A 12,163-nucleotide genomic window follows, 5' to 3' on the forward strand; every position below is an offset into this window, starting at 1 on the left:
AGTGAAGAGCACCACAATGCTCAGAAAAGATGGATTTTTCCATAGGCAGGAATGACCTGCTTCTACCTGTACCTACTGCAGGGAAGCAACCACACAGCCCCCAGCGAGGCTTCAAAGCCTCTTCAGAACCCTTCCATAAAAACTGGTCCAAACAGAGCCCCCCCGTTATTATTCAGCTCAAGCTGCTGAAGTTGGGCCCCCACAGAGGCAAAGAACCAGCAGCAACTCTACCAGCAGCTCTCAAAACGTGGAGAGCAGTTCCTGGATAAATTTACTTCTTTGACTTAGAATCCCAGAATCACTGAGCTTGGAAAAGCCCTCCAAGATCATCGAGTCCACCCTGTGCCCGATGCCCACCTTGTCACCAGCCCAGAGCACTGAGTGCCACCTCCAGGTGTTCCTTGGACACCTCCAGGGATGGGGACTCCAAACCTCCCTGGGCAGCCCCTTGCAATGCCTGACCACCCTTTCCAGGAAATTCTTCTTGATCTAGAATCTTCTAGATTTTTCCTGAAGTGCTCATCAGATCAATGTCAGCCATCAGCTACAAAAATTCTGTCTCAATGAATTTAATGAACCAATATCTGCCAGGTCACAGGGTGTGCTCCACTCATAAATGTGTTTAAAAGGTGACCTCTGGGCTCAACCTGTGTCTTTTCAAGTTGCCCAGTATTTATGCTCTTATCCTGTTCAAATAAAGAAGTGTATTAGACTGCAGGTATCTGAGCATTCCCAAGAGCAGACCCTGACATTGCTGTTGACTGTCAACAGCTACGTCACACATGGTTTGGTGACTCAGTACCTGAAGGAAGCCACAAAGGAAGGCTGATGCTGCCTCAGAAACAGAACATTCACCCCAGGCTCACCAAAGTGCCCTTTAACACCTTCCCACAAACACCTTCCTGCCTCAGGGACCAGCAGGAGCAGCACGGTTTTTGTTCAAGAGTCCTCAAATAAGCTGAATCATGAAAACACACCACAGATGAACCTGAACAGCCTTTTTTGTGAATTGCTGCTTTGTTCAGGAGAATTATTTAAGGGAAGCAATGAAATCACCTGATAATTACAATTCCATTTCTGTAATTCACTCTTCAGGCCCCTGTTAAAGCTTCACATGAACCAATTTTCAGCAGAGAACACAATCTGCAAACCCACAAGGAACCTGGTTTAACATCAGAGATGTGACAAACCTGCCCTGAGCATGGGGCCAGGCTGCACGTGCCAGCACCAAGTGCCACCCTGGGCCAAGAACATTTGGTAGGACATGGGGAAGTCAAGGCTAAAAGGAAGAAACTGATGATTTATTTGTTAAAAATTCAAAGGGAAGAATACAGCAACCAGGAGAGATTCCCCCTGCGCCAGCACTGAGGGTCACCCGGGGACTGCCCTTACTCTGGGGAAAGAGGCAGGATGGCAAAACTTGTATTTCTGACAAGAGAAGCACCTTCCTTTTAAACAGCTCAGGGTGGAAATTGTTTCCTGTGAAGGGCAAAGGGAGGCTGAGGCTGTTCCCAGCCTGTGCTGCAGTCGGAGCACGGAGTCACTCCCACTCTCCCTCAGCTCTCACTGGTGCTTAGTCTGCAGATGCAGTGTTTAAGCCAGAACAGACGACCTGAGGAAGTGCCTTGCTTGGAAAGGGAAGTGCTAAATTCTCACATGTCAAATCCTTGCCCTGTTAACCTTCAAATTTCAGCAGTGTTTGTCTTCCCTGCTCTGTTCGTGTCAGGCTCACCCAGATATTTCCTGTCCATACAAGCAGGAAGACAAACGGTTCCCTCAGGAAGGGGCGACATCCCAGTGTGGGTTGGGATGGGATTTGTGACATGGAGATGCTCTGGGATCTCTCAGCAGGCTCACACACATCCCTGAGGATGGCACAGTGCTGCAGTCCTGTGCTCAACAGTGCTGAAATCATGGAATCATGGAGTGGTTTGTGCTTAGAGGGACCTTAAAGCCCATCCAGTGCCCTCCCTGCCATGGGCAGGGACACCTCTCACTGTCCCAGGCTGCTCCAGCCCCGTCCAACCCAGCCTTGGACACTTCCAGGGATCCAGGGGCTTCCTTGCTGATGGCTCCAAAGCCATGCCAAGGAATCCCTAACTGAGCAGGCCAGCAGGGGATCAAGTCCCACCTCTCTGAGAGAAGAAAGCAACAACAATTTAACCTTTCAAAAGGAAAAAGAAGTTACAAGATAATTTAAAAACCACAAGGCTGCAGGTCTATAACGCTGCAATATTTGTGATTTCAGTTGAGCTGCCCTTTTAATGCACTCCCAGTCAGCTAAAGCTTTGCCTCTGAGAGCACTGAAAGTCTTTCAGGCTCAGGAGAAATCCACTTTATGGTGGGTAACACCTATTCCATCCCCATTCTGCTTCTGCTGTTGAAGTGCTGGCATCTCAATGCAACAAACCCCACAAAAACCGGATTTTCCCAGCACAGTCACAGTACGGAAACATGGTCTGTTGGAATACTCAGGGATTCCTTCACACACCAAAACCAACAAATGCTGCTCAGACACTTGTCTGAAGGCAGGAGCTCTGTCCTTGCACTTAGGGAACAGGATGAAATGTGGATCTGTGCTTCAGGAATCTGCTTTGCCCTGTGCTTGTGCAGGAGATTGTCCTTGAGAGCTGAACCAGGAGCAAGAGAAACACAAGGACTTAAAGGCTGCAAAGCTGCATGACAGTGAACGAGATAAAACTCCCACGCTGTGTTCATCTCACACAGACCCTGAGTGATTCCCCTCACCATCACTCCATTCCCATCCAAACCCACAATTCCCATCATCACCTCTCTCATGAGTAAATATTGTCCTTTTTACAGCTATCCCAGTTTAGCCAGAAACTACAACTGGACTCAGTTCATTACATGAGTTAGAAGAAGAATTATTTTGTTTTCAGCCTAACTTGAAAAAAGCCAGGGGGAATTGTGCATTTCTCTGTCCCTCAGGGAGGCTCAGCCCAAGAGCTGCGAGGTTGTAAAGAGGAACTTTGGATTCAGATTTGCCTACTCCTCCTTTAATCCTGACAACACCACTCACCAAAGCATCCATCCCAGCAGTGAACCCTGTCCTCACAGAGAACGTGCTCACAGCAACACCAAACTCCACTGAAATGCTTTTGCTTGGAAACCAATTAGAGATTTCTACTTTTATAAACACCAATTGCTGTTGAATAAACAATACAACTCGCTGCCACTGGCAAAGTTTTATTATGAAGTGAGATTTTGTGCTGCAGAATGAGTTGTGCAGATGTAATATTTGCAGAATCATAAGGAGTAACTGTGCACGTGGGGACCAACTGCAATATTTAGAAATAAAAAGAATATACAGCTTCTTAAAAACACCTCAACATCCACAGCCCTGGCCTGCCACTAACATTGGGTTTGTAAAATTAAAATATCCTTCCCTGACAGATATTTCAAATCAGCATTGGTAGGAGCTACCCACAACAATTAAGCAAGTCTGGTTTTTTAATTAGTTGTTTAGACCTTCCAATGAAATTACCAAAAAACCCAATTCCGCTATGAAAAATGTCAGACCCAAGCCAGTTACGCAGAATGAAATGATTTTATCATGAAATCATGGAAAGGTTTGGGTTGAAGGGTCCTTAAAGACCATTCAGTTCCAACTCCCTGCAACGAGGCCCCAGCAGCCACCCAGCCCTGGTGCAGGAGGTATCCACCCAAAAAATCCCTGATGCAGCTCCTTGGAACTGCTCTGAACTGCTGCCCAAGCATCCCCAGGGTCACCTCCTGCTTCCACTGGGCACCCAGGACGCCCCAGCCCCGTTACCTTGCGGACGTGGCACGAGAAGAGGATGTTCATGTACTTGTCCTTGCGCTTCAGCTCGTTGGCCACCGGGGTGAAGGAGCCCGAGCTCTGGGGGCTGTCTGGTTTCTGGAAGAGCAGAGACAGGCTCAGGACTCTCCTTGGGGGGCTGGAGGAAGAGGGGCTGGCAATGGCACGGCTGGGACATGGCTCCCTCCACCCTTCTGTGCTCTGGGAAACCAAACCTTGACCCACCAAAATGCTCCAAGGAAGGATGGAGTAGAGGGAAGCAAGCAAACCTGCCCAGAGAGAATTTCTTTGTTCCTGTTCAGTCTCTGCTCTTTTCCATCCCATCCAGCATTTTAGTCTCCCCGTGAGGTCTGGCTTTGCCTGTTTGCAGAGCCACCTGATAGCACTGCTTTAATGCTGCTGGTGCTGCTCAGGATTCACAAAAGTCACTTCCAGTGCAGAGGAAGTCAAGAGTTTGAACCCACATGAAACCCTTTCACAGAGCAAATTTCCAGGTACTTTTCCTCCCGAGAAACCAGTGCTCATTTGCCCAAATTTCCCCCCTTCCAGCACCCTGAGCCCAGGTCCCTGCACTCACCAGTGCGATGTAGTTGCCCTGCCAGGCTCTCTGGAGGCCGATGTCAGCCCTGTGGCCCTTCAGCAGCTCCATGGCAGCGACCTTGGCCCTCAGCTGAGGCAGCGCTTCTGGGGGCACGCTCCGGATGAGCTCGGCCGCTCTCCACCTGCCACCAAACCAAGGCCTGGGTCAGCCCCACAGCCTGGAGCTCACCCAGGAAGGACTCCTGCTGCCAGAGCAGCACCACGAGGACACCCTCAGAGTCCTTCCCGAGCATTCCTAAAGCTGCAAAGGTCAGTTGATGTTTTAAAGTCACGGCTCATCCAACCCTGATAGGTCTGGGTGCCACACTCCCCATCCCACACCCATGAGTCAACCACTGGTACATCTCTTTGCAATGAAGTGTTTGCTAAGCTCATTTTTGGGCTCATTTTCAGCATCATTCTCCTTTAACAGCTGAATTTGGCCTTTCAGTTCCAACTGCACCACGGGGCAGGGCAGGGGAGCCCATCCACTGCTCCACACCACACCCCAGCCTGCAGCAGCAGCACCAGAGCTCCAGGATTAATGCTATAAAAAGACTTTTTAGCAACTAAAATTCTGTAGTTCTGATAATTGAGCTAATTCTGAAAGCAGGTCTCTCTCCCCAGACAGGCTGTGGGTGGATGGATGTCTCTCCTGAAAGAGACAGCTGGGGAAAATAACAAAGCTGACTTGATCTAGAGCTGCCGGAACTGCGCTGCAAGCTGATGGCTGGACAGGAGATCTCTGAAAGCCCTTCCAGCCGACATTTCTCTTGTTCAGCCACTTTCCGAAGTCATTTCTCAAACTAGAATTGTAACTGTTTTGCCTACAGCTTCCCAGAGAAAAAATGCCCAGCCTTTAGATACTGGGAGGTTTAATGAAGGTACAAACACCTGTTCTGCACACAGAACATGGGTGACCAGGGGAACATCACTCATTTTACTGCAGAAAAACACTGGCTTACTACCAGGAGTCTTGAGGAAATCGAGAAGATTCTTTTTCTCTTCCCCCTCATCCAAGAGCAGCTGCTCCTTCCTTTCAAAACCAACCAGAAAGTCCAGGAAGGGGCCCAGGAAGGGGCCAGGGAAGGGGCCAAGGAAGGGGCCAGGGAAGGAAACACAACGTTCATCACAGTGGAGCAACCTGGTCTGGTGGAAGGTGCCCTTGCCCACGGCCCGGGGTGGAACTGGATGGGCTTTAAGATCCAAACCATCCTGGGATTCTGTGACTCAACACTAAATGTTTGGACCAGAATTATCTGCCTGCTCAAGGGCACAGCGCCAGCAACACCCAACCAACATCCTTCAGCCAGGTGTCCCCTGGGGTGAGCAGCGGGTGTGACACGGGGCAGCAGGGCCCTACCTGTGGTAGATGTCCTGCAGAGCCTCCTCGAAGCGGTGCAGCACCTTGGGCGGGGCGGGCCAGGGGATGCTGCGGCCGCGGTCGGGCAGCAGCCGCACGTCCTGGAAGCGCCGCACGAGCTCGCGCAGGTAGGCCCGGACCTTGTGGCGCCGGTAGTGCCGCACGATGGCCAGCGCCGCCTTGGTCCGCCGGTAGCGCAGCCGGGCCAGCGTGCCCCTCCACACCTGTGCCAGGGACACACGGAGTCAGCAGGGAGAGCAGGAGAATTGTTTGCTTTTCTCTTGCTGTACTACACAGATTTGTAGTTTTATTTCAAGGGAAGGGACTTCCCAGTGCCAATCAAATCCGGGTAGAACATGACTGAAAACCAGCGTGTCTATGACTGAGATCCCAACACGAGAAAGGCATGGACCTGTTAGAGCAAATCCAGAGAAGGCCATGGAAATGATCAAATGGCTGGAGCCCCGCTACTCTGGAGCCAGGCTGGGAGAGCTGGGGGTGCTCAACTGGAGAGGAGAAGCTCCAGGGAGAGCTCAGAGCCCCTTGCAGGGCCTAAAGGGGCTCCAGGAGAGCTGGAGAGGGACTGGGGACAGGAGATGGAGGGGCAGGACACAGGGAATGGATCCCAGTGCCAGAGGGCAGGGATGGATGGGAGATTGGGAAGGAATTGTTCCCTGGGAGGGTGGGGAGGGGCTGGTGCAGGTTGCCCAGAGCAGCTGGGGCTGCCCCTGGATCCCTGGCAGTGCCCAAGGTCAGGTTGGATGGGGCTGGGAGCAGCCTGGGACAGTGGGAGGTGTCCCTGCCCATGGCAGGGGGTGGATGTGTATGGGCTTTCCAGTCCCTTTCAACCCAGCCCATTCCATGACTCTGTGCTAATTGAGAACAAAGAAGCATTTTTAACTTTGATTAAAAGAAGATTGCTCTGAAAATAGCCTGGGGAGTATCTATTCTGGTCATGTGTGGAAAAACAACCAAATATGCAAACCAAAGGATATCCCCCAAACTTCTGGGATGGGGCCCAGCTTCTCCAGTGTCACTGTGAGTTGTGTTTGTGCCTGGAGAGCACCACAAGCAGAGCACACAGCAGCTCCTGGGCTTCTCCTGGCACCCCCTGCCAGGGGACACTCTGGGAAGTGGTGCTGGAAGGCTGCTCCAGTGCTGAGATGACAGTGAGAGTGCACAGCCACCAGCTGCTAAGGAGCAGCCCCAGGAGAAGGAAGGAGGCAGGTGCTGCTCCATCCTGGAACCAGCCAAGAGGAACGGGCATTCCCGAGCACCTTCCCCAGGGATCCCTCCCACCTGTACTCACCCTCCAACACAACCCACCAAGCAGCAGACTGGATTTTTTTTCCTTGCAGAATTTAACTGGAAGGATAACGAACCTCCTGCACCTGCCAAGAGCCTCCCTGCTCACCACAGTCCTGTCACAGACTTTATTTCCCTCTGAAAAAGATCCCACAGCACTGCTGGTGCACATCAAGCCCCTATTTACAGAAGGATTAATTAATTACCCAAGGCAGTTTTCAACACGGCAGTTGCTTTGTGAAGCTGATGTCAGAGGTTCTCCTGACAGCTTCACTGACAGTCCTGCCATGCAGCTGAGGAAAGCTCATGCAGCAATCAGTGCAGAGCTGTGAGGGGCTGCTCCTCTCCACACATCCCAAGTTTAAAGAGAAACACAGAGATTTTGGGTCCCAAACCCCTCAAAAGCAGAGAAATTCTCTTCAACCTCTGACAGAGTTCTCCCTCCTTGTTCTCCTTCGGCCTCGCTGTCCCCGTGGGGGATGTCTCCCACTGCCAACAGACACGATCCGTGGAGCTCTGGCAGAGCCTGGGCAGTTGCCTGAGCACCCAGCACTTTATGGAGCATCAAACCCATCAGTGGAGCCCATTTGTGCTCTCACACACCAGAACAGAGCCCAGAACCTGCACAGTCCTGCCCACACAGAATCACAGCATTATAGAATAATTTGGGTTGGGAAAGACCTGAAAGATCCTCTCGTCCCACCCCTGCCATGGGCAGGGACACCTCCCACTGTCCCAGGGTGCTCCAGGCCCCATCCAGCCTGACCTTGGGCACTGCCAGGGATCATGGGGCAGCCCCAGCTGCTCTGGGCACCCTGTGCCAGGGCCTGCCCACTCTCCCAGGGAACAATTCCTGCCCAATATCCCATCCAGCCCTGCCCTCTGGCACTGGGATCCATTCCCTGTGTCCTGTCCCTCCATCCCCTGTCCCCTCTCCAGCTCTCCAGCTCTCCTGGAGCCCCTTTAGGCCCTGGAAAAGGCTCTAAGGTCTCTCTGGAACCTCCTCCAGACTGAACATCCCTTCTAGTGGAGGGTGTCCCAGCCCATGGCAGGGTGGGACTGGATGGTTTTTAATGTCCCTCTCAACTCAGAGCACTCTGGGATTCTGAGCACAATCCAACACAGCAAAGGTGACTGAAGGCAACGAGCTCCGTACCAGCTCCAGCCCCTGCTGGGGCCGCTCTCCCAGGGAGGGTGAGGGAACAGAGAGCATTCCAGTGGCTGAAGGAAGAGCTGGGGAAGCCAGGCAGGACAGGGGACACTGAAGGGAAAGGCGAGAGCAGGAAGCACGAAAGCCACAGCAGAAAGCAGCAGTGCTGGACTGAGCACACCAACCAAAGCCAGGGAGCTGGGGCTGAGAATCTCAGCCCTGTGTGCAGATAAAGTAATGCACAACACGTTCCTTATTTATCCCTCAATGGACAGAGGGAAGGCAGCAGCCCCTGCAGCCCCTGTGCTGTGCCCAGCAGTCACTGCTACCACACTCGGTGACCACAGTGGCTTTAGCTCAGATCTGGTGCAGCCTCAGCCACGCAAAGGCCCTCAGAGCTGCTGGGAAGCTCAAGGCTCGAAGCTTCCTGGCTAAACCTGATTTGCACAAGGCTTGGATTTCACCCAAAGCGTGTAAGGCTCGATTAAAGCTGGCATTTCCCTGAATGAGGGCAGAGCAGCCTCTGAAACTGAATTTGACAGAATCACCAACTAGGATCCAAAAACTGAGCATCCAAATGGTACTGGGGAATTTTTTTTAAAGAAAAGCAAAGAAGATTTGGATTGCCTGAGAAGGTTAAGCATAGACTGAAGAGGCATAAAATGTACCTGTAAGGGATGTATGGACAATAAACAAGATCCACTGGGCAAAACCCTATTACCAACTTCTTATTTTTGAATTTAGTAAGAACAGAAATGAGGAACAAAGGGCTCAGGGCCGCAGTGCAACAGCCCTTGGGTGTTACACAGGATCTCAAGACCAGAACACACACAGCAAATCCGTGTAAGATGCCCAAGACTTTGTAGAGCTTCACGTCTGTCAGCTTTTCCCTGGACCATTTGAGACACAGAACAAGGTCTTGATTTTGCATCCCTGGGCTGGAAGCAGAGCTGCTGTTGAGGGAAGTCTCTTGCTGTGGTTACTTTTTCCACCAGTCAGACATCCCTGGAACAAAGGCTGGAACAGATTGCCCCGATGTTGTATCAGCTGCATCGCTGCAGAAATTGGCTTCACAGTAAGAGGTGTCACAACTGTACAAACAGTGGCCTCCCAAATCCAATTATCCAGCCCAGGCATGCCCCCGGCTACACACACAGTGAACTATTAATGAAAAGCATGTTCTCAAATCAAGTTGTCATAACTGGAGAACCCCCTGCCAGTGGGGACCTTCCACAGCACCATGGCAGCGCCTCAAAGGTGAGGAAACAGTCAAAGGGAAGGACAAACTTCTCCCAGGGAATGGGGGACAAATATTTTTTAAATTAACTGTTTTTCTGCCTTGGTGGTTTTCTTTTTTGCTGCAGGGCTCACTGCAGCTCAAAGCAGCCCCTCAGTAATGCTGAGCTGCCACAGTGACCTGGCTGCCTGATGGTCCCACAGAGCCTTCCAGAAACATAGAATGGTCAATCCTAGGGACAAGGGGAGGTGTCAAAGCAGGAAACTCCCTGCTGGGCAGGTACTTTGTGAGCAGCAGGACATAGACAGACAAACAAGGATCACAGAATCATGGAATCACACGATAGTTTGGGTTGGAGGGACCTTAAAAATCATCCACTTCCAACCCTCTGCCTTGGGCAACCTTCCATTATCCCAGGATACTCCAAGTTTCATCCAGCCTGGCCTTGGACACTTCCAGGGATCCAGGGGCAGCCACAACTTCTCTGGGCACCCTGTGCCAGTGCATTTCCAGAAGAAGCAGTTCCAGGATGCTGAAGTGTTCCTGCCAACTCACACCTTCCTTGGGTGTGAATACTGGGAGAGCTCTGCCCAATGCACCTTTTCAATTCTCCCCCACCTCCAGTTCATAACTCAAGAACACTGAGCCCTGTACAATGAAATCAAACACATCAGATTCCCAGAGGGAAGTTTACCTGGCCTTTAACAGATTCTCCTGTTGCAAAGGTCCTGCTCTGGTCTGGGGGCCAAGGAGGGCCAAACCCCCACAGAAGGATTTGTGCATCCAGGGTTCTGCTTCTCTCCTTTGGGCCTCTGCACCCAAGGTAAGATCCAAGGGATTTTCATGCCCAGTTCCAAAGGGATACAGAAGATCCCCCCTCTGAGACCTGACAGCCAGAGGCACCTTAATTCCCACTTCAACCCAGCCACATACCCCAGCCAGCCGGGGGCTTCAGAACTTGCATCTAGAGAATCCTCACAGCCCGAGTAAAGCAGCCTGGGATGGCAGAGCCCTGTGCCATCCCTCCCACAGGCAAGAATAAATCCATACTTCCCTTTCCCCCTTCTGTAGCTTTCCCTGCTGGTTAAGCTGATTTCCCATGGGAATGAGACTGAAGATCCCCCTGTCCCCGCCTGACCTCCCGAGATTGCCCTGACAGCTCCCGAATCCCGAGCCAGCTCCCACCCAAGCTGACAGAGGAGCAGCAGCCTCCGAGAGGCAAAGTCCCTGTATCTTTCAGCAAAAATCAGCCGCAGGGCAGAAGGAGCCTGAAATCAGAGTGACATTGCTGGAACGGCTTCAGCTCCAGCTCCAGAGCCATCTGCCTCCCCAGATCCCAAATCCCAACCACAGACATGGAGCCACCGACTGCCAGCCAAGCACCACAGGCAGAGGACACCAGGAGAGTCTGGCAACATTCCAGAGGGATGAGGAGCTGGAGATGTGTGTGGGGCATGAGGGAGGGGGCAGAGGATTCGATGGCTCCCAAAAAAACCGGTTTGGTGACAGTTTTCCAAGTGACCCCTGTGGAGCAGACTCCAAGGCAGCCGATTGTGCCATTGATCAGAGCACAGCCCAGGGACCAGCAGGAGCAGAGGGACAGGACATGGAATGGATTGTCCCTACAAGGAGAGCCCGAGGAGACACGGCAGGGGAGGGGAATAACCAGCAGCATGTGTTGATTCCTCAATGTGAGCAGGCAGGGAAGGGCCCGTGAGCAAATCACGGACACAAGAGCAGAGACATAATGATGATCATGTTGAAAATGGAAAGAAAAGGAGGTTTTTGGCTTAACCCCCCTCAAACAGCACCATAAACCAAGCAACAAACCAAACAACATTCCCCCATCCAGCCCTCACCCACAGTCTCCCCTCACCTCTTTCAATACCTTTGGCTTCTCTATGCTTTGTCCTCCTAAAATTCAGGGGAGGAAAAATTAGGAGGGCAGTTGAAACCAGGACTAAAGGGCTAAGAGAGGGATAGAGAGAAAGGAAAAGGTTAGAAAAACAAAGTCTGAACACAGCTGAAATTCCTGAACATTACAAAGAATATTTATTTCTACAGCTGCTCCCAGTGAGGGAGTTCCTTGTTCTTTCTTCACTCTCCAGAGACCTCTACCAATTCCACAGCCTTTAAAATGGGATATTTCATAGAAACATCAACCACGGAATCCCAAATCCCAGTTGGAAGGGACCTTAAAGCCCACCCAGTGCCACCCCTGCCATGGCAGGGACACCTCCCACTGTCCCAGGGTGCTCCAAGCCCCGCCCAGCCTGGCCTGGGACACTTCCAGGGATCCAGGGGCTTTCCTCCAGTCCCTTTTATTCCCTCAGTTAAGGCACCCCAGAGGTGGAAGTGACCCCTGGGGACACAAAAAGCTCCAGACCAAGGGATTTTCTCCTGCACAGCCCCAGGTGTTCAGTGATCCCAGCAGTGATCCCGGGGATGATCCCACTACTCCCAGTGCAGCAGCTGCTTTGGCAGCTTCTAAACCAGGGACTTGCACAAACAGCATCCACCCAAAGCAGGAGACACATCCCATCTTAGGGGAAGCACTGATTTTCTTTTTTTTTTTCCTAAAGAATGTTTAATTCACGTGTTTTTTGATTAAAATTTAATAAATTAAAATTTAGATGAATGGCAGGGGAGATCTGAACACACCTTTAGAATCAGTTTAAAAACCTCAGTGAGTTTCTAGCAGAGTTTCTAAGATTAAAGAAACCTCACTCA

General features: G+C 51.5%; 1 protein-coding gene across 1 annotated transcript in view; it reads right to left on the minus strand.

Annotated features, from left to right (window-relative positions):
• MYO1D (myosin ID) overlaps window positions 1–12,163 on the minus strand; it is a gene marked incomplete at both ends in the record, with an annotated part of 152,400 nt that overhangs the window by 63,622 nt on the left and 76,615 nt on the right. The window contains 3 exons of the mRNA XM_082297298.1: window positions 3,794–3,898; window positions 4,377–4,521; window positions 5,742–5,965. Coding sequence (XP_082153424.1) covers window positions 3,794–3,898; window positions 4,377–4,521; window positions 5,742–5,965 — 474 coding nt within the window. The remainder of the gene's footprint in view (window positions 1–3,793; window positions 3,899–4,376; window positions 4,522–5,741; window positions 5,966–12,163) is intronic.

This window comes from Coloeus monedula, assembly GCF_965178545.1.
Source record: "Coloeus monedula genome assembly, chromosome: 26".
Taxonomy (NCBI): Eukaryota; Metazoa; Chordata; class Aves; order Passeriformes; family Corvidae; genus Coloeus; species Coloeus monedula.